Source organism: Quercus lobata, unplaced genomic scaffold, assembly GCF_001633185.2.
Source record: "Quercus lobata isolate SW786 unplaced genomic scaffold, ValleyOak3.0 Primary Assembly Scq3eQI_267, whole genome shotgun sequence".
Taxonomy (NCBI): domain Eukaryota; kingdom Viridiplantae; phylum Streptophyta; class Magnoliopsida; order Fagales; family Fagaceae; genus Quercus; species Quercus lobata.
This window is the reverse complement of record NW_022154990.1, coordinates 1-27,281: the sequence shown is the minus strand read 5'-3', so window position 1 is coordinate 27,281 and position 27,281 is coordinate 1. Positions and strand designations below refer to the sequence as shown.

Here is a 27,281-nt window from a genome sequence, read left to right as displayed (position 1 = left end):
CAATGGGTCTTGTCCATCATGCAATTCATTATAAAGATATTCAGGACAAATGGGTGTATGGTTTTTTAAATTAGAAGTCCCATAAATTTTGCTATCAGCCATGTACTCCTTGCTACAATATATACATCTAGCCTTAGTTCTACCTTCCTCATCTATAAACTTCTCAAAGTGGTCCCAAGCTGTTGATGGTGATTTTCTTTTATTAGGATTAGAAGAAGATATCACCTGCGGTGGACGAGGAGGTCTCATGGTTGGTCTTGTAGTGGCAACATTAGGTTGTGTAGGCTCCATTGAATCCATGACCTAGTACCACACAAAACAAATCAATCATTAAACAATGCATTCACAAAAGAAAAACATAGAGATGTATATGTATAAAAGCATAATCATTTGTTTATAGTTCTATTAGAGCAGTAGCAACTATTACAATTCATTAAAAAAAAGAAAAAAAAAAGAAACTCAAGAACTCCAAACACTTCAACTGATAAAAATTTACATAATCAAAAAATGAGTCCTGTTCAATGTCTTAGGCAGCCTACTGCAATGTCCTAATTCTACTTTTCTTTGATAGTCTTAAAACCAAATCTTTTTTTATAATATACATAGGAAACGAGTATTCTGATCATCCTAATACGTTTGCAAAACTAAAACACTAAAAAAAGAGGAATGCCATGTATATAAAAATGCATACAACTTAATGATGGAAAACAGAAGAAGAAAAGCAAGAGAAAGCTCAAATTCTAATCAAAAGGAAACACTTTTTGCAAGCATGAACATATGAATATAGGTGCAGGTATGTAATGTATTATGTATCACCAAGAATATAATGTATTATGCAGGTATGTAATGTATTATGTATCATCAACTTAAAAAAATGATGACATAGAGAGATACAATATATTATAATACAGCAAGCAATATAAAAATTGAAGAACAAAATCTTGATAAACAAAACGTATTCATTAAACTAATTAGAAAGGCAAAGACTCATATGGTCAGATTCATATCATAATTAAAAAAAAATTAAATTAAAAAAAAAAAACCATATGTCCATTATCATATGTATAACAAAACTTAAATCTACATGTCCATATGCTTGAGTTTATTTCATACCGTTAAGGCGTTAACTCATTAATGAAAATTGACTACAAGTTAAAAATAATATAGACCGAATTGACTGCTACAAAACTGTACTTTCTAAATTATTTTTCTTTCTTTCTTTCTTTCCTAAGTTGTGAGAGAGAGGGAGAGAGAGAGATGAGCTTGTTATGGACTTCATGTTGACCCTCAACACAGCTCAAAAGGGCTGAATTAGTTCTTTACTGGGTTGGGCTTCATCACTGTCTCCCTTAACCCTTTCTTCTTTTGTAAGTAGTTGGGCTAAAAACCCAGCCCAAGAACACATACTGAAAAATGGTAATGCCACTTGCAAATCCTAAAGCTAATGGCAAGAACAGCAACATTATCCTCGTTGATCAACCTCAACGTCACACCCCTCCACTCCTCGCTCTCACCGTCTGCACATTTCCCATTACCACACCACATCCAAACCCCTAGTTTGAAGCCCAACATAATCAGCAATATTTGTCACAGCAAGGTCTCTCTATCCCTCTCTCTTTAACATGCACACACATACACTATAACTCAGTTATTAGAACTGGAGTTTGACTCTGTGTGTGTGTTTTTCAGCTGAACAGTAGTGTAGCTAGTGAAGTGGAAGCTGAGGAAATAGGAACTGAAATCGTGAGTGATAGTGACCAAAGCTTTCAAGGATTTTTATGACCTACAACTTCACTTGATTTTAGATTGAAACTTTCTGGAAGACCACTAAAAGTGACAATTTAGCTATAGCTGGAATGCAGCTTTATAATTTCTTTCACATGTTAGATCTAAATATGAGCCTAAATGAGACAATGACTATACTCAGACAAGTCTCCATATTCGAGCGTAAAAACTGTAACGTGGGAACATTTAATTCTCAGACCATATGCTCAAAAGGTAATGTCTTTGGCTGAGATCATATACTATGCTAATTATTTGTGTTGCCCTCAATCATTGTACCAAACCTTTTATATAATAAATTCAATATAAAAACTCACCCTCTGTAATAGTCCTTGGGAATATACACGTCCCTGACAGCTCCAAATCTCTCAAATAGAACTCGAAGTTCTTCTGGCCTGCAAAAAGAAGCAAACAATAAAATAACCAACTTGTTTTGACACACCAAGGGAGGAATCTTTCACCTCCAAAACAAAAATAAACAACTACCCACAAAAAATTACCAAGGGAGCATCATTTTTTTTTTAATGAATTTGGATAAATGCCTTTTATTCCTGAATTTGGAAATGAGACTAATCTAAAAATTAACCACATAAAGGCTGGATCAAACAAGTAACAGCCGAATAACAAAGTTCATAGATGATGAAGCAACTAACCAATGATAAACAACAACAAAAACCCACATACCCCATCAGATCAGAGCTCAAACTGAATAGAAAAACACAATAAAAAAAATTTAAAATACAAAGAAAACCCATTAAAATTCTAAGAAATTAAGAACGACCCAGATCAGGAAACATGATCATAAATCAAAAAACATTTTAAAAAAATGACTTTGATTTTAGCAAATCCACAAGCAATAAAAAAAACCCAGTTCCTAAAAACTGAAACAGAAGCAAACCCAGAGTAAACACTAATACATTCACATTCACTAAACGAGTAAAAGTGTGTGAGTAAAACAGAAGCAAACTCAAAGTTCCTCCTCTTACCGATACTCACTGTTCCCTTACCCTCTTACCCATTTTCAAAACACACACAGATAGAAATATCAGACACACACAAACAAAACAACACTATCACACACACCCAAACAGAACAACACGGGAAGGATGACTTACACAGAGATAACCGAGCCCTGAGGGAGGCGGCGAGAGAACCACAAGGCAGAGAGCTGAGGGAGGCGGCTTGAAACAGAGTAGGGTTTGATTCAACAAAAAAAAAAAAATTTCGGGTTCAGAGTAGTATATTTATCTGACCCGACGCCCGACCCGAAACCGACCCTAACCCGAAAATAACCCGAAAATGAGACCCGAAACCCGACCCGAATATTCTCAGACCCATCCAAAACCTCTTGGTTCGGGTCGGATTGGGTCGGGTTTTCGGGTGGACCGGGTCCTTGCTCAGTCCTAATTCAGGTAATGAGATAGGGTCATCATAGTATACTACTACTTTCATCAAAGTAATTTATAATCCAGTATTTAAAAGGCTATCCAACATATATGTACGGCTCTTTCTAAAAATCATATATGTACGGCATGCTTAAATTTAAATTTTTATATTGTTTCTAAAAAGGAAAATATTTAAATTTTTATATTAACATATATAGTTACTATTTTAAGGTTTTATAGTGTTGTAATTATAAGCTTAAAAAAATATGGTGTTGTAAATTATAAATACCCTGACCCAGAAAATCCCTTTTCTTTGAGCTTCCATCACGATCAAATATAACATAATAACAAGGCTGCCTGCTTGCTTTTGTTATCCCGATTTGATTAATTCACTATTTTTGCCTCTTTAACGGGAATCTAGTTTTACCATAATATAGTGTGTCTGGTTATACAAGGAATTTATTAACTTCTTTATATCCTATTACTTGCTTTACATTACTTTTACTAATTCCAAATTCCCTTTCCTTAATTTTTGGCTTTTCAATTTTGGTTCCAATTTTATAATAACTAGCCGCGATCCTGCGCATTACGCGTGATAATTATTTTTATAGTGGTATTATTTTTTATTTTTAAAATTTAGACTAATTTAATAAAGAACAATGTATTTCATAATCATAATTTTATTTATTATAGAAACAATCATAAATATAAATTTTGTCGTACCAAAATTAAAACAATACAATTTTTCTAAAATTCAAAAGGCAAGTTAACAAAAATATTCATTTTTTAATAAAAGTTATTTATAACATTTTTTGAATCGTTAAAAAGAATATAAAATTTAGAAATTATTTTTTTTAGTTTTAAACAAACTTTCTTAAACTTTTTTTTTTTTTGCCTACAATCCAAAACACCAAAAAATGTAGCTAAAAAAATTAATAAACTTAACAATGATTAACTTGACCAATTAGGAAAACAATTTGTTATTAATAATCTATTAAGGTTATTTTCTTTGCAGAAATTGTAATTTCGTCCACCCAAAACATATTATCAAATAAAAAATTATTAGCAAAATTTAAGAATTAAATTTCTATATATACATTGTTATAAAATAATAATAATAGTTAAAATAAAATTACAAAACCTAAAATTTGTCATCTATCCGATTATTTTTGTTTAGCTAACCTTTGCTTTTCTCTAAATAAAATGGCACTATAGAGTACTTATAATACAACTATTAAGAGTACTTTGTCCACCACAAAGGATTAAAAAATAAACAAACATTAGTAAAGTCTCATAGTTCAACATCTAAATTGATCACTATAAAAAATTATGCTATATAATAGAATAAATACCAAATTACAATATATACCAAATTATTCAAATCATGTCGTAGGGTCTCGATTTACAGTCAAAGCCCAAAACATATGGGATATTGGCCCAATAAGCCCAGTACAATAAATTTGTAGAGAGTGGGTCGAAGAACTAGGCCCTCATAAGTTGAACAACGGCTAGTACTGAATTGAGTGGCAATCAAACACGAAATAAGAGATTCTGATATCAATAGACTTTCAGTTCGAGGAGGTTACACTTGTATATATTGATCTCAATTGAATACAAAGACAATTTAGATTGCTACAGTCTTGTTTTTCCCTTTCTTTCTTCTCCTTTTTTAGTAAGTCCTTCAGGAGATACTGCTGTGAATTGGGAATTACGAACAGATATTCTACCCTAGCCTATCCCCAGGGGCATGGACAAGCTGAGGCTGTTAACAAAGTCATAGTGAACAGACTCAAGAAAAGGTTGGATGATGCGAAGGGAAGATGGGTGGAAAAACTACCACATGTCCTGTGGACGTATCGAACCACACCTCGCAGATCAACGGGGGAGACCCCCTTTTCGATGACCTACGGAGCCGAGGCTGTCATTCCTTTAGAAATGGGCTTTCCAATGCTAAAGACCAGCTCATTCAGTCTGAACAATAACAACGAGTTGCTAGAAAGGAGCTTAGATTTTATTGAAGAAAGGAGAGAAAGTGCAATGGTCCAATTGGCATACTACCAACACAAATTCAAGCAAGGTTAGGATGCCAAGGTAAAGCTGAGGCCACTAGTGCCTGGTGACTTGGTATTGAGGAAAGTTCTGGGCACTGCAAAAAACTCAACATAGGGAAAGCTAGGACCTAATTGGGATGGACCATATCGCATCACCTCTATGGCTGGTACAGGGGCACATTTCCTAGAAGACTTAGACGAGCATGTAATACCGCGCCCTTGGAATATAAACAACCTGAAAATGTATTATTATTAATGAAAAATTCCTTTATTAATAAATTCTTTTGTTGTGTAGAGGCATCGTGCTTCCTGTTACTTAATCTATTTAAGTATTAAACAGAACCTAAGTCAGGTGGCTCCTCGAACCACAGGTTTGGGGGAAATTAATTACTTTTGACATCTATTCAAGTATTAAACAGAGCCTAAATCTTGTATGGTTCCTCAGACTATAGGCTTGGGTGAAATTAATTACTTTTGACATCTATAGAAATATTAAACAGAACCTAAGTCTTGTGTGGCTCCTTGGACCACAGGTTTGGGGGAAATTAATTATTTTTAACATCTATTTAAGTATTAAACAAAACCTAAGTCTTGTATGGCTCCTCGAACTACAGACTTGGGGGAAATTAATTACTTTTGACATCTATTTAAGTATTAAACAGAACCTAAGTTTTGCATTGTTCATCGGACCACATGTTTATGAGAAATTAATTACTTTTGACATCTTTTCAAGTATTAAATAGAACCTAAGCCCTGCATGGTTCCTCGGACCACAGGCTGAGGGGAAATTCATACTCAATGGCATCTATATAAGTGCTTAAACAGATCCTAAGTTATGTCAGGTCTCTCGGACCACATTCTTGGGTGAAATTAACACTCAAGGGCATCTACATAAATGTTTAAACAAATCTTAAGATATGTCAGGTTTCTCGGACCACATGTTTGGGTGAAATTAACACTCAAAGATATCTATACAAGCGTATAAACAGAACCTAAGTTGTGTCAGGTCCCTCGGACCACACACTTCGGGGAAATCAACATTCTGTAACACCCCTTTATTTTTCACCAAAGATCAAAACAGATCCAAGGTTATGTTTACATCCTCGAGTTGAAATCTTTAAGCAAATTGAAACTTATATTTATTTACATAAGTGATGAGCAGAATACAGGTTGTCTGCCTCTTTTATTATCTCTCACATGATATAAGTTTATCAATATCAACCTTCATTATAGAAGGTTCAATTCACAATACGAACACTTAATATATAACTTTGTTTCTGGTACTTGATCAAATTACTTAAATTACGGACAATATAATATTATTGGCTTTTGTTGAAGGAACCGTAACAATAGTTCAATGTTGTGTATAAAAATGATAAAACAAAAGAACAAGAGATGAAGAGAAAAACGTTTTCATTAAGTAAAAAAAAAAGTACATTATACACATTGACATAGTGTCATTCTAAAAAAAAAAAGAAAAAAAAGGAGAAGAAAGAAAGGGAAAAACAAGACTGTAGCAATCTAAATTGTCTTTGTATTCAATTGAGATCAATATATACAAATGTGACCTCCTCAGACTAAAAGTCTATTGATATCAGAATCTCTTATTTCATGTTTGATTGTCACTCAATTCAGTATTAGCCATTGTTTAACTTATTAGGGCCTAGTTTTTCGACCCACTTTCTACAAATTTATTGTATTGGGCTCATTGGGCCAATATCCCATACGTTTTGGGCTTAGACTATAAATTAAGACCCTACACATGCTATGTAATAGAATAATATTATATTTTTATATGCTGTATTTAATTCTTTATAATGCAATAGGATAACATTTAACAATCAAATAAAAAAAATAAAAACAATAACAATTTAAAAAACTAAACTAAACGCTTTAGCCCAAAGTAGACTTTTAAAGAACATAAAAAAAATTATCAACCTAAAGCAAAGATACAAGAAAAATAAAAAAATCCACCAAAAAGTTGAGAGAGAGAGAGAGAGAGAGAGAGAAACAATATTTTTTTTTTTTGAGAAAAAACTATGCATAGAATGGAAAAGATAGTGACAAATTTATAGTAAGAAATTGTGAATAAGAAGAAACAAAAATAAAAAAAGATGAAAAGAAATAGGAAGAATGGTATTAATGTAGAAAGTAGTGGGGAAATGAAAAGATAAGGGAGGGGGAAATGTTGAAGTAGTGGGAAGATGAAAATGTAAGGAAATGAGAAAGATTAGAGAAATGAAAATATTAAAAACATAAATGTAAAAAACAATTATAAAAAAATTAGAAAACAAAAAGATAATGACGTGGATGTTGATGTGACTCAACTGGAATATAATAATAATAAATGTTACGCTTCAACTTTTAGATATATATATATATATATATATATGCATTTTGTTATTTTTGAATAAGATTCATTATGTAACATAGTAATTAGCAATTTGTCACAGTAAGGATTTTCTTTTTCTTTTTATTTTTTTTTGGGTGAGAATCGTTACTGTTAGATTAATTGTGCTACAAAAAATCGTTGTAACATAGCCAACAATATTGTGTTATATTGGAACTTTTTTTTTTTCGGGAGAAGATATTGAAAGGTGAGAGTATTTGGTATGTGGATTGAATGTTCAAAATATTTTTCTGAAGTAGGATTTTGATATGAATCATATGATTCTTTTTTTCTCGGTTCAATAACAGTAAAATATTAAATTAATACCTCATTTAGTTAACTCATAGAGCTATTTTCGTATATGTTCTAATAAGAATTGCTGTTTCTTGAAAAAAGAAAAAGAAAAAAAGAGAGCTATTAGAATCTATAATTGAATTGCTTTTCCTTCGTTATTTAGGTGCAAGAAATATAAATTTAACAAAAGAAAATAGAAGCAAGAAATAGAAATTGTAGGAACAAGTTAACAGTATCTGATTTTAAGACAGCCTGTTCAATGAGCAGTTACAGCAATTGAAAGCTGATAATGGCTTAGATAAAAACTTGATACGACTTTTGGATGATGTATATTAAGTTCTCCAGTTAAATTCAAACACATGATAAACATTGTATATTTGGTTCCCCATTGAATTTATTTATTCTGAGAAAGATAAACATTGTTCTGCTGCATTAGTCAATATATGTGTTTCAATTTTATTGGAAAACTTTTTTTAAGGTTCAATACTTAAAAGCTATACCTAAGTTTTGCAGTAAAAATTTGTAATGCAAAAATGAGCTTTAAACTTTAAAGGGTTTGTGTGTGTGTGTAATTCAATAGGGGAAGGGGAATTTGAATCTTGGACTTTTCCATTAAAAACACTAATAAAAGTCTTAATTAAGTTACAAGGCTCTTGACAACATTGAAGTATATTAAGTTCCATAAATATGCTATGCAATCACCTGTACCATATAGCATTTTTCTTTTATGTCATCAAAGCACAAATCAAAATAATTCCACTAGAACTCTGTCTCTCAAATGATCCATTTGGCACACCAGGCAAAGGATAAGAAATGAGAATTTACAGTGCTGGTAGCAATTGGACTGAGAATAATATATCTAACATAAATTCATCCAGGTATCTTCAAGCTACTTAGAGGTCTATTATATAATCACAGTTTCTTCCTAAATATTTGGGACATAAAAAAAAAAAAAGAAAAAAAAAAAAGACTAGTACAGCATTCGCCCATAAAATCTAATAACAAATTAACAATTGCTCCATAAGGTTTATCCAGGGAAGGCCAGCTAGTTAGAAACAAAATATACAGCATATTTCATCTAGTCCCTTGTAAAAGGGACACATGGAAAACGATTACCTTGGGCAGGCAGTGCTTCGAGTTGTTCTTCTAAGATCTGAAGTAGGTCTGGAAGCTCGAGAGGAACCAGTTCCAACTACATCTGCACCGTCAGTTTTGCTGGATCTAAGCCTTTTTGTTCTAGGTCCCCGAGGTGGCTGGGTCTGGGTGGGCACATCCGCCTCATCCTCTTCATCGACAAGTTCTGCTTTGGGTACTACATAATTCCATTCAGTCCCACAACTTGGACAAACTCTTTCCCCCTAAAATTAATTCAAGTTAGCAGGTTTACTAAGTACAGAACGCCCTGTTCACAGTAAATATGAGACACATCATGAATATACCCTTCTTTGGGAAAAGAATTTCTTTAGGCAGTACTTGTGAATTCGGACTGTACAGGAGTCATTCTGGCACACATCCGCCTGTCAAAAACAAACCCAACAAAGTACAAAAATTAATAGCAGAAACAAAGAAATGTTCCATTAGTTTTAGCTGGAACATTTGAAAATTTTCCATTGCTATTACCCTAGGGTAATGGTTGAATAAAACATTAGATTTTACTTCGAAACCACAAGCAAAGCTAATTCAAATTAACATTTTACTGAATACATCCTACATGGATTAATTAACTGTTAAAAAAAAAAATTAATTAATTTCCGAGATATAGTAGACATCAAACATTAACCAGTATCCACAAACATAGCAAAGTAATAATCAATTAACCTTCACTCCAGCTTCGTTGCACACTTGACATGAAGGAATATCATTATTACGGAAATAACTGCGCAGATCAAGAAAGGATCTGACACCAAGTCCAATGATACCATCAGGAGTGTGATTAAGCCACTGGTCCCGCACAAGTTCATCGAGAGTTTTTTCCTTCTGAGATAATGAGAAATTCTTTACTGCAGGAGGGACCTGAGTTGGATCACACTGTGATTGTGATCCTGTGCTAGTTAGAACCTGAAGATTAACAACATGAAGTGTCAAGCATGAGCGCATCACAGGAGCAAGCTTGTACAGAATAATAAACTCATTTGCCTGTGAGAAAATGGTGTAAAAGTCGAGGGAGTTCCTAAATGAAAGCAAATTCTAGTTTGTTTTATTTAATTGATATGGAATTTTTCCTAATAAAAGCATAAACACTCAGTCACTAGTTCTGGAAACATCCATTCTTGGGCAAACCAAGTCATGATCAATAAACTTGTTGCGGGAATCATATAGAATTAAGACCCATTGGGTTTTCATCCACAGTTTAGCTGTGCAGACAACATTCTCTATAGCAAGTATTAAGAAGAACATTCAAAAAGATATATGCATTCAGAAGAATATATGTAAGATATACTGCCAACATTAGACAAAATTAAGCCAAACTGGGACATGTGCCCACAGTTTAGCTGCAGACAACTGCAGTAAGTAATAAGGTGAATGTTCAAAAAGAAAAATGCATTCAAGAGTATTCAAAATGCGTACTGCTATAAAATATAACTGAAATAAACCTTTAGCAAAACAACCAGAAACATTGTAGTTTTTCTAAGCAAAACTGATTGATAATATAAGAGCTTCACCATGGTGCACCTAATTCTGTACGTATTACCTTGGAAAGGTGTTTGGGGCAATAAGGTTCCATGTAAGGTAGCTTTTTTTTTTTTTGTATGGACTGCAGCTTTGAATTCTATACTGACAATAGATAACCTTGCTAAACGGAAGCTAGTGATTGTTAATATATGTATTTTGTGTAAGGGGACGGTGAAAAAGTTAATCAATTGTTGCACTGTACTATTGCTAGGGAGATGTGATCTTTTGCACTTATGGCTTTTGGAGTACATTGGGTAATGCCATGCCAAGTAATTGACTTGTTGACTATTTGGAGGGGTGTTTGGAAGCCCCTGTTATAGGGTAGTGTGGCAAGCTACTCTACATTGCATTATGTGGGCCATATGGAGAGAGAGGAATTGCTGGACTTTTGAGAATGAAGAAATCTATGCAAGATATTAAAAATAGCCTTTTGAGAACTATGTTTGAACATAGTACATAGATCGGGAGGTATCTTGTAGTTTTATTATTGATTTTTTTGGAGATCATGAGTGTTGTAATTCTTTAAGGATGCTCGCTTTTGAGCATTCCTTCATTTTAATAAATTATTCTTTTACTTATCAAAAAAAAATATTTAACTTGCATTGCCTTTAGCAACCTTATCACAACTGGCGTACTTGTACTTACAAATGTGATCTACATGACAATCCTCTTCCCTTGAGAGTTGAGAACCCACTGATCTTGAAATTTCAGTAGAGATGGGAGAGGCAACACTCAAGACCCAATACTCATGACCATAACTAGAATTATATTTATTTTGATTGGTTGGGTCTTGAAGCCATTAAGTCACCCTTAACCTAGCTCTTACAAGGGAACCAGAATTATATTTAATGGAACTGTGAATGTTACTGCCTCTAGAAAGAAGTACATCTTTGGCTTGTCACCAACTCTGACCAATAGGCAACAGCTAAGAAACAAATTCTAGCAGATTGGGGAGACGAGCTGCCAAGTAGGTGAGTGGTAGTAGAAGTGGCAAGGGAGAGCATGGCTCAGACATTTTGCTGACATTGAGAAAAGGGAGAAAGGTAGCCAACCAATAGAAAATTACAACCATACATAACATCATCAAAACACCAAAACCACATCCACTTATTGCTTCACGCACTGAAAAAAAACCACTTTGGATGAGCAAGTGATCAGCTGGTTGTGTTTAAAAAAATTTCACTTCTTTTGACTTTTCCATTTCAGATCTGGTTGTCCCTCTTGAGAGCCCATTGATCTTCTTTGGCTTATCCAAAACACTGCTACATGGTTACAATGGGAAAGCGTTTTACTTATCCAGGCTTGCAAATGAAAAAAGAGCGTAGGTGGACTTCAAATGGGTAAATGAGTATTATACTTTGACATTTTGTAGTATGGGGCCAGCTAATCTTCTCAACTAGAGGGGGAGCATATGTTGTTTTGTGAAATCTTAGGGGAGGATACAGCAATTTAATCCTATTATAAGTTTACTTTATTCCATAATATTATAAGAAAATTCTCCTACTACAGAAACTTGAATTTCAAAGAGAACATTTTATGAGCATCATTATATCAAACCAATAAGATTTTACTTAACATCATAGATTTGTGATGCAGAAGAAAAGTGTCATTATGAACCGCTCTATGTGTTGGACTTTTTTCTGTTGCCCAATGAAGCATGAGTTTGATAAAGAAGCATACATTAATCCTATATGGTGCTTTCATAATGAAGTGCATACCACAATTAGAACCAGTTATGAACCATAGAAAGAAGTTCATAGCAACAAAAAACAACCAATCCTCATTAGTACCAAAATTTTGTTGCTGACTATGGATCCTCAACAAACTATTGAAGAGCGAGCAATTCAACATAGGTGCCTCAAGGAGTTTGTTGGAGGTAATTAAGTTTGGGTACACTTTACAAAACAAATATTTCCATAGGAAATCCATTACAAAGATTGATCTACATAAGGCATTGAAGAAAATAAGTATGAATACTTATGAGGTGGAACTTCCAAATGATCATTAGATCAGTCCTATCTCTAATCTTGCAGTCTTGCATTTGTTTGATTACCAAAACTTTGATGGTGACACTGAGCAACCAGAAATCAAAGATTGTAGTGTCTAGTTACCAAAGAAGCCTAGAGATGTCATCGAAGAGTACCTTGATATTAAGGAGGCTTGATAATTTTAAGGTTATCACTACGATCAAATTCATATAAATTAACTAATGAAAACACCTGGACTACAGGAGAGTTTTTTTTTTTTAAAAGGTTGATCCTTCTATATATGACCATAGTTTTCACATTTTTAACTGATGCCAAGATCTCTCCACCACAGAAAAATTGATGAGTAGCTAATCAGAAAAGAAAAAAGATTCCAGGGTCAGTGTTCACAGCATTGTAGCACAATACTTTTCATCACTAACAGTTTTATAAATTGGGATTTTTATGAATAACTTGAGTTAAATTTCTTAGGCTACCTTTTTATAGATAAATTATGTTTTATATCAAGGCCAATATTTCTATTTAATAATTCTTTCTATGCTACAAAGTTGATTATTTAGGGGTGCAACAGAATTTTGACTTTTATTTCAGCGAGAGAGTTTTTTTCTTTCTGTGTCCTTACTCTGTAGCCTGAAAGGCCAGCCCTTTGGCTATTATTTCATCTTTATCACATACTCCTCGAGTTTATAAACTTTCTAGTACAAACTAAAACCCTTTGTGAGCTTCTCCAATGCTAATCTCTTCCATACAAGTTATGCCACTTGTAGAAGACAAACCATATGGAGTTGGATTTGCATCACTCAAAGTGCTAACTCATATTTCTAGAGTTCAATGCATCAGTTATTTTGATCACTTGTGGTGTGGGGATTCCCCTCTAAAGTAGGCATTCCCAGAGTTATTTTTGATCAGTCAGGATAGAGATTCTTCCATAGCAGATTTATTGCAATTGGGGTGAAGCATTGGGATCTTCATTTTCCCAGATTGGTACAAGATTGGGAGCTTGATTCTTTGGATAGATTTATGGGTTTAATTTACTAATTTTTTTCTGTAATTGGAAGGGGAGATGACAAGATGTGTTGGAAGCTTAATAAGAGTAGGGGTTTTAAGGTAGGAGGCTATTACCGGCTATTGTGTCCCTCCAATTGTGTCCATTTTCCATGAAAAATTATTTGGAGATCTAAGATCCCTCATAGAGCTGCTTTCTTCTCTTTGAGTGCTGCGTTGGGGAGTATCTTTACTACGGATAATTTATGGAAGAGAGGTACTATTGTGATTGATTGGCGTGTCATGTGTAAACGGAATGGGGAAAATGTGGATCATCCACTTCTACATTTTCCTATAGCTCATGAGATGTGGTCCTTGGTTTTTTGTTTGTTTGGTATCCATCGGGTTATGCCACTGCAGGAAATGGATCTATTAGCCTCTTGGCAAGGCAGTTTTGCTCGGCACCGTAATGCTGCAAGTTGGAAGATTGTGTCATATTGCTTAATGTGGTGCATTTGGTAGGAGAGAATTGCTAGAAGTTTTGAGGGTTGTGAGCAGATTATAATTGAATCCTTTTTCTTTCTTTCTATGCTGGATTGGGCTAGAGCTCTTCAAGCTTTCTCTTGTGATTCTTTCTTAGATTTTTTAGAGCATTGTTCTTTGAGATGTGTATACTTGGAAGTTTTGCTGCTTTAATAAAGATTGTTACTTATAAAAAAAAATGCATCAGTGCAACAAATAAGGTCAGAAAATTCAGACCTGATTCTCCAATCGTAGATTAAGGGCATGAATATTGGATATGCTACCTTGGGCTGTGGCATCTTGCACAATTGCTTCAATCTGATATTTGACATAAAAAAGACGCAAGAAGATATGATATAAATGAAGATATCTAAAATTCATACTAGTAAACATCAAACATCTATTGGCATAAAGATTTTCACAAAGACTTCATTTAGACATAGTTTCTTCCATTTATACCTTTTCTAGAAGGCTCAAACACTGAGAAAGTGATCAGAGAATTTGCTTCATTCTCATAACTAAGGATAATGCAATGTCAAGTGAATGTTATGAAATTCTCCTTGAACCTTGATTAATATTTTCCAACTATTCCACTAGCAACAAAGCACGTGAAAAAGAAATGGAGATTACCTATTTTATTGTAACTTTCATGATAAACACAAAAGAATATAACAGAAAAAGATGCCCAATTTTTTTTTTTTTTTCTTTTGGATTAGAGAAAGATGCCCACCATATTTTTTTTTATTAATTTTTTTTTTTTGAAGGAAATCCATTAAAAAAGCAAGAAAGGCTAAGAGACAATGGAAGAATATACCAAAGGTTGTTTTTGGCCCTTATTTTTCTGCTACACCTACTTCCTTGAGATATGACATCTCTCTTCACGGTGGAAATCATATTCTCCATTATAAGGAATGACATCTAAAAACAATATAACCAACTACAATAATCTATAGCAAAATGTTCTTAGAGATATCATTAAGGGGTTATCTTTATGCTTGTACAGAGTCCTCCATGCTCATTTTATATTGGGATTATATCTTGCTGTAGAAAGAAGAGTGAACAAATTGCAAGTAGCAACCTGCTAGGTAATAATACATACAGCCTCCTAGAGGATGGGAGCTCTCATAAATAAGGTAAAATTTTTAATTGCTTTACTATGTTTACCCTAATATATGAAAAGACTATGTGCACAGGTATGCAGAGCCAACAGTGGCTCCATTGGGTATCCCAAGTCCCCTGTGACCCACAGTCGTGGATTAATTAGATTTTTTTTTTTTTTTAAATAACAGATTAAAGTTGATTTGAAGCAAGGAACCAACTCCATTAACAAGTTCTTGGATGCTGTAAAACTTCAAGACTATTTGGTGTTAAACCTTTACAAAAATAGTACATTACAAAAATTAAAGCCTCAGTAAAATAAACACATACCAAATGAAACATTGTAATAGAACCAAACCCCAAAACACTAAAAACTGAAATTAAAAACAAAGCAGCCACGGCCTCTGGTAAACTAAAGTACTTTAATGACACTGTCCCTTACTCATAGTTTACTGTAGAACAATGCAACTTAACCAAAAAAAAAAAAAAAAAGAGAGATGGCTGAGATATGTGGCCTAAAAGTCATGATATTAAATTGCAATGTACATTGCAGAGATAATAGGTATAACATCTTTTGTATGACAAACAGTTTAAACACATCAGTTATTATCAAGTCTTAAGTACATACCCATGACAATGGCAACTGTTCCTATATCAAAATTGTTAGTTCTGTAATCAGTCAATTTTTCAAGTCAACATCAGGAAGGCCTTGCTTGAGATGATGGAGAAGAGGCAAGGTCGAAATTGAGCAGAAATAGCTATGTACTTAATTTTATAAATCTTTGAAAGCCAAAATGAATTGGTGATCAAAATGGATTCTTGGAAGAAGATATGTCTCTAGTATATACATATTTTTTTTTAATAACGTCTAGGGAACTTTTTTAAAGAAGAACCCTTTGGACTCGCCCCTACCCGCTAAAACCCAAGGGCAACTGACCCACCCACCAGAACCAGTTGTCCAGTAATCCAAGCACATTCTCTAGTATATAAACCCTACATTGGGTTGACGAATGTTGTTGCAATGGGACAATTTTGAATTTTCTTATCAAAATATAAGTATAGCCATACTTACAATTGCCTTGTAGAAAGCAATCTGGGGAACTGAATATTTAGTGCCAAGCTTGGATTGTTCATCAGAAACAGTATTGACCACTCCATAGTAAACCCGGCCATCGTATTGGTTCCTGAAACCCCGTAGCTCACACTGAACATATGAAAGTGCTTTGTTTATCTTCAAGAGGTATTCATCAAACACCTGTTTATGAGTGCCTGCAATAGTGTATATATATATATATATATATATATATCAAACACTACACTAAAATTTAACCAAACAAGAATTAACAATTAAAGCAGCCATGGAACAAGAAGAGGAAAAAGGAAACCTGGGTTTTTGCCAGTGAGGCCATTGAAGATTGGATGGAACTGATCGTCCCTGAGAGGACCGCGTGATAACAATGCTTGAATTAGGGTTTGGTGTCTCCAGCTCAGCTCCGCCATTTTCAGAATCAGAAACCCTAACTTTCTTTCTTTCTTTCTTTCTGAGGTGAATTGGGGATTTTTTTTTTCGAAATTTGACAACTAAAATGAAAATAGAATGTTTTTTTGTTTGTAAAGTTTGAGAAAAATATTGTACTGCGGCTGGGTTTATACGATACGACCCTTCGGATGGCGGGAAATATTGGGCTTGGTATAATGGCGGGAGATGTTAAGGGTCACTTGCATTTTTTTCTTTTTTCTTTTTTTGTTCTTTTTTTGTTGAGGGGAAGGTAAGTCAGCTTTATTAAGAGAAATCAAACTAAAGTACATCAATCAATCAAGTCTTATGTTAGTTCTTCTAACCACACATCTGTATTAGCAGCTAAAACTGCTCTCTTTGCCAGGGAGTGGGCCAACCTATTGCCCCTTACATGTATGAATGAAATTACAAAATTGCATGCCAGCTCCTAATCTTTGGATATTAGTTATAATATGGCCTAAATGAGTTTTGTTGTGCTTTGGGTTGTTGAGTGCCTGTATGACTTTCAAGGAATCCCCTTCCACAATGGCCTTGAAGATGTTGATCTCTTGTGCGAAAATAAGTGCTTGCCTAGTTGCCAAAGCTTCCACCATGTCCACTGAGCTTGGCAAAGGGATTTTTTGACTAAGGGCTGCAATAATCAGCCCAGATTCGTCGCGGATGACAATACCCAGGCTAGCAAGCTTCCTATCCTCAAACACAGCTCCGTTGAAGTTGATCTTGAATAACCCAGCACCAGGTGGCTACCATTTCGTTTCCACCTGAGGGATGACAGACTGTGTAGGAATGTCTTGCACGTCATTAAATTCCTGCAACAACTCCCTTGCTTTTTTCACCGTTTCACCAACATCCCACATAGGTTGCCTTTCTCTCAATCTGTTACATCTAGTCCATATATACCAAGCTACTACGGAAAAGAGCGTAGCTGTACCTGAAGATAATTCCGATAACACGAAGGACACCAAGTCACCAAAGCATCTAAAATTCCTTGTACGTGGGTAGTAAAAGGTCTGATCCAAGAACCAAATACTCTTGGTATGGTCACAAAGCCATAAGTAGTGAATAATGACGTCTTCTGGAAACTCTTCACAAAGTCCACAATTATTATCTGGTAGGATATGCCATGCACAGAGATTGAACTTTGTAGGTAGAGACTCATTTGACACCCACCACAGGAAGTGCTTAACTTTGTTAGGGACCTTGAGCCTCCAGATACCATTCCACAAGGGCTTTGAAGCTTCTGGATTGGACGAGCCAGCCTGGGATAAGAGTGATTCATTTGCCAAAATCCGATAAGCACTCTTGACCTAGTATACTCCATCCGGGGTCCATGGCCAGATAAGTGCATCCTTATCAGTATGAAGGCTAACAGGCATACTCTTTATACAATCTGCCTCCCAAGGGTAAAACATCTGATCAATAAGTTCCGAATTCCACATCTTCATTCCCGTGATGAACAAGTCTTTTACTACAGCCAAAGATGAATCCATTCGAGGAGAAAGGATTTTTCCTCCACCTGAAGAGTCCAGCCACCTATGCTTCCATATATCTATTGTAGAGCCATCCCTTACACGCCATCTAGCACCCTTACAAATAACATCCCTTGCCTGCATTATACCCTTCCATGCAAAGGAACTCCGTGGATTAATCTTAGCATCAAGGATACAACCCGAAGGAAAATATTTTGGCTTAAACACTCTGTACAGTAAGGTATCTTCTTCATGGAAAGGCCTCCACACCTGTTTACCAAGGAGTGCATCATTAAATTGTCGAAGATCACGAAACCCCATGCCTCCAAGAGACTTTGAAGAGCAAAGCGTCTTCCACTTCACCCATTGCATCTTCCTTGAATTATCTTGATTCCCCCACCAAAATTTGCGGATCATAGATTCTATATCTTTTATCAACCCAAGTGGCAAGCAAAACACATTCATGGAATAGGTGGAGATGGATTGAATCACAGCCTTAATCATTACTTCCTTCTCGGATTGAGATAATAGTCTCTCTTTCCACCCTTGCATCTTGTTCCATATTCTCTCCTTGATTTGATTGAAGCATGCTTTTTTTTGCCTCCCCACAAAAGATGGCAAACCCAAATATTTTGTCATAGTGCTTTATGGCCGGCATTCCCAATAGATCCTTAATCTCCTGTTGAACCTTCTTAGAAGTGTTTCAACTAAAGAAAATGGTTGTCTTAGCCCTGTTCACCTGTTGGCCCGAAGCAGCTTCATACCACTCAAGTAGGAGCTGAATTTTTTGGCATTCAGCTGCATTTGACCTGCAGAACAAAAGGCAATCATCTGCAAAAAAACAGGTGAGTAATCCTTGGACCCTACCTACATAGAGATAGACCCTTTATTTCCTTATCCACTGCTGCTTTACACAAGAGAGCATTAAGACCCTTTGCACAAAATAGAAAAAGAAAGGGAGACAGAGGATCACCCTGTCTCAATCCCCTTGAAGGCCGAATAAAGCCTTTTGGCTCTCCATTGATGAGTATGGAATAAATCACTGTTGATACACACTGCATTATCATTGCAACCCATGATTCTGTAAAACCCATATGTAATAGAATTTTTTTCCAAAAAACACCATTCCACTCTATCATAAGCCTTGCTCATATCGAGCTTCATGGCCATATACCCCTCTCTTCCTGAACATTGTGTATTCATATAGTGCAAAGATTCAAAAGCTATCAGAATGTTATCAATGATGAGTCTATCTGCAATGAAAGCACTTTGAGCCTCTGAAATTATAGAGTTCAAGATGGGTTTGAGTCTATTTGCAAGAACTTTACTAATGATTTTATAAAGCACATTGCATAAACTAATGGGTCTAAATTCCGAGACACTTTCAGGATTGCAAACCTTAGGAATTAAAGTAATAAAAGTGTGATTAATGGATTTAAGGAGAGTACCAGAATTCAAACAGGAGAGGACAGCTTCAGTAACTTCTGAACCCACATTTTGCCAAAAAGATTGATAAAAGATGGGCGGCATCCCATCTAAACCTGGTGCTTTTAAAGGTTCCATTTGTTTAATAGCAGCATCCACCTCTTCTTTGCTGTAAGGCTTCAACAATTCAAAATTCATACTGTCAGAAACAACCTTATTCACACCCTCCAAGATTTGGTCAATATCATGGCCATTTGATGAAGTAAAGAGCCTAGTATAGAAGTCAACAAATAATGAGGACACCACCTCGTCCTCTGACTACCATACCCCTTCATCATCTCGGATTCCTTTTATAAAATTTTTCCTTTTTCTTTGGGTAGCCACTGCATGAAAATACTTTGCATTCTTATCCCCTTTAGCCAACCACTGTTTTCTCGTTCTCTGTTTCCACATCCGGCTTTCCTTGTCAAGCAGAATATTGAGTTCACGTCTAAGGGTGACAACTGACTCATAATCTCCCCCTTTGGTTGCCATTTCTTCCGCTTTCCACAATAACTCTTTCTTCTTTGCAATCTAAGACTTAACACTTCCAAAGTGCTCCTTACTCCAAGACTTCAACATTTTCTTACATTTCTTAAGCTTTCTCGTTACCTTGAACATGGGGGTCCCTTGGTGATCACATTGCCACGCTCTCAACACTGTATCACTAAATCCTCTGTCAGCTAACCACATCTCTTCAAAACGGAATGGACGTCTACTCCAACGTTGAGCTTCATTGTTGGGGTTGAAAATAAGATTGATAGGCTAATGGTCAGAAGAATAGCAGTGAAGGTGGCGAATTGTAGCAGCCAGAAACTTTGATAACCAATCATAGTTGGCCATTCCCCTGTCAAGACGCTCCCAAATCAAATGCCCATGTCGTCTACCATGCCTGGTGAATTCCGGACCTGTGAAGCCAAGGTCCATGAAGCCACAAAAGTCTAAACTGTCTCGGAAAGCTTGTATCTGTGCATGCGGTCTAAGTCGCCCACCCTTCTTCTCTTTCATGTGTAAGAGTTCATTAAAATCACCCATACAGCACCATGGTAAGTGTGGTTTGGATTTCAACATACAGAGCATACTCCATGCTTCCTCCCTATTACTAGCTTTCGATTCTCTGTAAAAACCGGTGAACCTCCACGCATCCACTGTACCACAGTTTACAACTGCATCAATATGGTTTTTTGAAAAGCTGTCAACCCACACGGCACCTTCTAACTTCCACAAAAGGGCCAAACCACCTCCTTTACCACGACTAGGAACCGTAAACAAACCTACATATTTAACCTTGCGCTTTATTTTTTTCTAACTGCTTTTTCCCAGACCAGGTTTCTGACAAAAAGACAATTAGGGGTCTTGTGCTCGAATAAATTCTTCAAGCTCATCCTCTGCCCGTGGGTTCCCAAGCCCACGGCAGTTCCAGGCTAGACCAGTCATGGCTCTCGGCGGGGTTGCCTAGCAGCCTCCACCGTTGGTAAGGGGTTTGCACAAAGTTTTTTTCTTGCATGCACAACGTCACTGCTATCCTCATTTTCATGTAGAAGTCTCTTCTTCATAAAAGGCACGAGCTGGGTTTCAGTTGGATTTCTATCCTACACTAATCTCTTCCAACTATGGGTTTTATAATTGTTATCCTGTGGGCTGCCTTGTATAGATTCCACCATAACCAGCTCTGAATTGAAGCCTATACCAGTTGTTGTATTACTAATGGATTGGCCCTTAGACTACACTAAGGCCATATCGGGCCCAATTGGACTTGAGCCCACTACTGTAGAATCAAACATTGACATCTCAACATCAATTCCGTTCAATACCTCCTGGAAATCCGGCTTGCTCCTCGCGATATTCTCCGAGATTTTCGCATCTCCTGTGATCGCATAATCCGTTACTTCGTGAGGTGGCTTAGTCGGCGAAATTGCCCTAGCCCCACCTTCCTCCTCCCTTGATTCAGTACCATGATCCCGATTTGATCCAAACATCCCACTCCAAACTGTATTAGTCTCCTTTCTTACTTCCTTCGCGACTCCTCCATGAGACTCACCATCGTTCACGTCACCACCACTCTCCTCATCCTCTGCGCCACCCACCTTGATCGTTGCGCACTTCCTCATATTAAAGGTTGGCGCACGTAACCAAGCACCATACTGCCTATCGTTTTCAGTCAGAGAGCCCTTACTCCTCACCCAAACGTAGCACTCCTTGTCACTATGGGTAAGCCGGCCACACCAATAACACAGATCTGGCAAGCGTTCATATTTAAATCTAACCTAGCCGATCTCCCTATCCCCATGAAGGATTTTGCGTCCTCGACATAGTGGTTTTGATATGTTAACCCCAACTTTGATTCTCGTAAAGGTGCTTCCATCCTAATTGCCCCACTCTCTAAGTCCCTGTTGTACCTCTCCACAGACTTTACCGATCTCAGTAACCGCATCTGGATTCATATCCCCCACTGGTAAGTCATGGACCTGAATCCAAAAAAACATTTTGTCGAAAACCAAATCTTTTACCGCAACAGTCTTCTCCATCCAACGCAGAGAAACCAAGTGTTTATCATAGCTCCATGGCTCTCCTAAGAGGACCCTGTCTGCATCCATCTTATCCGAAAACACAAAGAGAACCACATGACTTCCCATATCTTTGATCTCGAAACTCTTCTTTGTCTGCCACAACTGTTTGAACGTCCAGGCTATAGCCTCCATATTCAACACTCTACGTGTAAAGAATTTGGCTGCTAAAACCTTCCCCCCTGTCGTCTCAAAGATCTGACCGCTATACTCACTCTCCTCCTCCTCTGATAGTGAAAGTTTTTTCCACATCACTGACAAGTCTTCCATGATAACCCTCGGTTGCAAGCGTTGAAACTGAAAGACAACTCACTGACTTTGAAAAGAAAATTGTACAAGTATGATTGACACAAACTAAAAAGCCTAAACCCTAGAGTTAGGCACAACTTTCTACTGGGCGATTGTGAGACAAAAAATTATCATTTAAAAAATTGTAAGAAAATTAAAAATAATAAATAAATAAATGAAAAGAGAGAAGAATTCTTTGAAATGTTGATGTGGTTTTTGAGTATGCAAGCTGTGCAGATCATTTGCTATGTAAACTGTAAGGACTCAATTCGTAACAACCCCAAAATGATATTGGGTTAGCACGTTAGGGGCTCAAACAATATAATTTGTAGAGTGTGGGTTTGAAAGGCTAGGCCTTGGTCACCGAACAGTAGTTAATTAGGGTTTCCATAGCGATTTGCACAAGGATGAACCTGACGTGTTTAATAACAATCTATTCCGGTATGTCATGAGTGGTTCTGGTCCTTAGACCTCGTCCAAGGAGCTTCATGTCTTTATTATTCTCCCTTTTTTAGGACTCCATGGTCTGGAAGCCCCCTTCTTTTGGCGCATAAGTCTTTAGATTATATAGCCCTTCTCGGTTGATCCTGACCCTCCACTTGTATATCAGACAGGTACCTATTCAAATACCTGTCCCATCAACCGCCTCCCCCTGCCTTTTGTTAGTTGCACTAATCGAAGCCACACTGTTCAGGCGTCTTTTCTCATTAATATGGCTAGGACGTTTGTGGGCGCATTCAATGCAGAGGTGACGTATTTACCTTGAACCACCCCCACTCCGTACCCCCATGTGGGTCCCATTCTACTCGTCTCTTCTTTTGGGGGCATTCTGGAGGCAACCTTCGACAAGATGTCGCTCTTCCCTTTGAAGTCTTGAGATGTCGAGGACAAGGTCATCCTCGGCTGCGTCTCTAGGCTATTTGGTCTTTCACCACTTGTCCTCGGCATCTACTCTCCTCAGCACGGGCCCTAGGTCCTAGTGGAAAGTGGGCCGGGTCATAAGTTTTCTGGCCCCACATAAACATTTTTACTAATTCTTGGGTTTACTAATTCTTTGCAGATCATTTGCTATGATCATTTGCAGATCATTGACATCATTTACTAATTCTTTGAAACATTTTTACACCATCATTTGCTATGTAAACATTGGATAGTAATAATTCTTCGAAGTTTAAAAATCAAGCATTATTACTAAGTATTTATTAAAAAAATTAGATAGTGACAATCCCAAGTCATATGAGTCAACCCACATTAGAAACCCTAGAGATTCCAGTTGAAATCCTTCCAAAAATTGTCAATAATTCTAAGGTTTTCCAACGGATTTGACAATTGTTGGTGTCCTAATTTTAGGACATTTGTATGACCAACATGTAACAATGGTGGGGCAAGCTTGCAAGGGAGTGGGTGCATTACTAAAGTATATCACGTTGTGTCTCTCACTAAAGTTTTGTGCAGTTCTCGGGAAAATGAGGGAAAGGGAGGGAAAGTCTATTTTTTTGTCTGAAAATTTCCTTTTTCATTATTGTTTTTGCAAAAATCCAATGTGTAGAAAATGGAGAACTGGGCATTTATTGAGCATTTCTTCGTATGATTGGGAGGATGGAAAATTGAGAAATTAGAAAATGTTAGGAGGATAAAATTTTTGTATTTTTCATTGTGTGTTTGATAGAGAAAATAGAGAAGTGGAAAGAAAAAGAAAAAAAATAACTATTATGTCTTTATGATTAAAAGTAGAATATAGAAAAAGTGGTGGTAATTTTTTTATCTCATTGCCATTTTCCTTTCTCTTTTCTTCCTGATTTGGAGAGAGAAAAAAAAAATGGCGAGCCCAATAAATACTCCACGCACCATTTTTTTTTTTTTTTCTTCCCTTTTAACTTTAACCAAACAATAGAAAATCACATTTTCCTCTGCCTTTTCCTTTCCCATTTTTTATCATCTCTATTTTCAACCCAACCAAACATAAGCTTATATTAGAGCATTATAGTTTTTTTTTTTTGTAAAAGATCATTTTTCATTATAGTTTTTCTAAAAGTCCTCTGAAACTTTCCTTTTCCTTTATAGTTTCAATGTTTTTGTGAGAGAGTGATCATATCCACACAAAACTCAATTAAGCAAATATATTTAATATGAATTAGTTGTGTCAATGGGTCAGGTTGGATTTTGGACACGAATGTGCATCACATCCCTTACATCCCATCTCGTGGACTAGACAGAAACTTTGCCTCCTACCTATGACTTCTTCATGTCAAGAGGAGATTACACACGTAAACAAAGATTTTGATGAAATAAGTATAATTTGACAATTTTTGAACTTGTTTATTTAAACAATAATCACACAACATATATCACAATTGCTAGGGTAGTAAATTGTGATTGGTGTAGAACAAACGTGATGTCAATGGGGTCCCAATGAAAGTGATGTTGCACAAATTACAACCTACTACTTCAACACGTTGTAAGAGGGAGGGTCTAATTGACAAGTGTTGAAGTGAATTGGTTAAAGCTGAGGTTTAAACGAAGAAAAAAAAATTATTGCAATCAACCAACCTTTTTTTTAAGGGAATTGAGCAACTAAAGTTAAACATGTATTCATTTATTAGGTCTTGTTACTTTCCACCTAATAAATTCCTAACGCACTTCAACATCCACATCCATTAACAAAAGCCGAAAAAAAAATCAAATTGCCGACAATTTTATTTTGGTGGGGGTGGATTTGGGGGGAAGAGATTTTGAACTGCAAAACATAGATTATGAACTCTGCTCTGATTTGGAGTTTGGTTCACTTGAATATTAGGAACACCAAAACAACTTATCTTTTTTATGTCATATATATATAACCTGCAGAAGTAATCACACGAGAGTATTTTACAGCTTAAATCCAAAAGTTAAACCTTATTTAGGTGAAAGCTCCTATGCCACACAGGACAGCACATAGGGCAGACTGGTTTATACACGAGACAACTGTTTGAGAGATACGTATACTAGGTGCAGGAGTTTCATATCCTTTAATGCAGCCTCCCGGGTCCCGAATGCAGCTGCAGTGTCCGGCTTGGGACAACCTGAAGAACACCTGGTAGTTCTGCCAAGAAAGAAATAAACAAATAAATCATCCACTTTATCAAGGAGAACATTATACTGGTAGAATTAGTAAAAAAAAAAAAACAAAAGAGGACATGTTAATTAAGAATATGTTTTGATTAGTCTGCTGAGGATTCATTGTCAATCCCAGAGTTTTACGACTATGGATTGTGTTGTTGTATTATGGAGAATATAATAGAGTAGGAATTTCTTGGCATAACAATGATGAGAAACACAGTAAATTGTATAGGAAATTTTAAACAGGTCATCACTTAAAATAACAAGTAGACTGATGGTATAGAACTAAAAGTCAGATAATAAATAACACAATCACTTCATAGCATATAACATAAAATATTATCAAGATATTATTGCCGGTAGGTGTCCAGCACAAAACCAAAGCATAATCGTGTCTAGTATAATAAGGTAGCAGGATTTACATAATTTCTCTCTTACTCCTACTATACCACCATAAAGTTTTTTCTGCTAGAAAAAAGGAAAACAAAAGAACAACAAAAGTAGAGGAGGTGACCAGAGTCCGTAAAGATGATGCTTATAAATAAAATAACTAAAATTCTACTAAGGGAAATTCAGGCAATTTCTAGGCAACTATTGACTAGTTAACTCAACTGCCGTATGAAAAAAAAATGTCAGGTAAACTTTCAGCTCACATATAGGCTGATTTTGCATGATAATAGAACAAGAGAATAACGGAAGTGAAACATGACAACAAATTGGAAAATAGAGACCAACGATGGCCAGCCAAATCTAAAAGAGCTCACCCACAGACCACCGTAACCCCATATCAATTACTACCTTCAGTGCTGAAACAAAGAGTTATGGTCACTTCCACCACGACCTTGGTGGCACCTACCTCACAGTGCCATGGTATCGGAAAGTGCAAATAATGGCAGCACATACAGGACAAAAGCTGGTTTTGCTTTGAGGGAAAACCAAAGCCTCCAAAACAAGCTTTTAGACTTGTGTTTTTCAACCATAGTTCTCATCTATTCATTATTTGGTAACTGGCCATATGAATGCCATCCTAGCCGATAAGATAGCGCTCATTTTTTTTTTTTTTAATCTCAATCTTTATTCATCTAATCTGACTAACCTGATAAAATCACAAAGATAATGTAAATCTAGCAAACCTAATCTCCTATCTAGTCGAAGTGTTAAAGTAGCCCACGCGTAGTGTTCCATGTGCGGAAGCTCTCCTCTACACACGTATCATAAAGGTTTAGATCCAATCAGATTCCATTTTAAATGGACTCTGCAAGATACCTAAAGTATCCAGGCAGAACAAATGTACACAGCATAACACACAACAATGATATGAGAATGACATTTGAATACAAGCCACCTAGTGTGGACTACATCATTGTAGACACTAAGAAAACCTTTCTTTTCTTCTTCTTTTTTTTGATAAAGAAAAAACCCTTTCCTCACTTTGGGTATCGTTTTTAAAATATAATTCAAAGACAAAAGTCCAAAATACAACCTTCGTCAGCCATTCAAATCTTCACTATTCTTATACTAGAAAAACTCCAACTGTGCATGTGCTTAGTGTCATATATTTGTTCATAGTTGGTCCCAAGCTCAGGAAAAGGAGGAGGGTTGTAATAGGTTGACGGCCATCATAAAATTTAGCCCACTCTATCATGACTGGATCCAATATAGATACTCATTGGTGGGGCATCCCCTAAGAATGGAAGAAAAGAATACATATG

The 27,281-nt window shown here is 36.1% G+C and overlaps 1 protein-coding gene and 1 long non-coding RNA gene across 2 annotated transcripts; both read right to left on the bottom strand.

Moving 5' to 3' along the window:
• Window positions 1–9: 9 nt before the first annotated feature.
• Window positions 10–2,987, bottom strand: LOC115973645. Its single transcript, XR_004087797.1, has 3 exons — window positions 2,898–2,987; window positions 2,100–2,177; window positions 10–303 (listed from the first exon to the last, which is right to left on the bottom strand). It is a non-coding gene; the product is annotated as an uncharacterized LOC115973645 (long non-coding RNA).
• A 5,747-nt stretch (window positions 2,988–8,734) lies between these two features.
• On the bottom strand, window positions 8,735–16,920 carry LOC115973644 (non-structural maintenance of chromosomes element 1 homolog). The gene is made up of 6 exons (XM_031093896.1): window positions 16,549–16,920; window positions 16,236–16,432; window positions 14,303–14,383; window positions 9,720–9,959; window positions 9,341–9,418; window positions 8,735–9,259 (listed from the first exon to the last, which is right to left on the bottom strand). The coding sequence occupies exons 1-6, from the start codon at window positions 16,661–16,663 to the stop codon at window positions 9,014–9,016; spliced, it is 957 nt and encodes a 318-aa protein (XP_030949756.1). The 5' UTR covers window positions 16,664–16,920; the 3' UTR covers window positions 8,735–9,013.
• Window positions 16,921–27,281: the final 10,361 nt, after the last annotated feature.

Coding starts and splice junctions, on each gene's coding strand:
- LOC115973644 (XM_031093896.1), bottom strand. CDS start 16,663: ATGGCGGAGCTGAGCTGGAGACACCAAACCCTAATTCAAGCATTGTTA. Junction 14,384..16,235: donor TTGCTTTCTACAAGGCAATT/GTAAGTATGGCT, acceptor GTCAAATATCAG/ATTGAAGCAATTGTGCAAGA. Junction 9,419..9,719: donor GCAACGAAGCTGGAGTGAAG/GTTAATTGATTA, acceptor TGTTTTTGACAG/GCGGATGTGTGCCAGAATGA.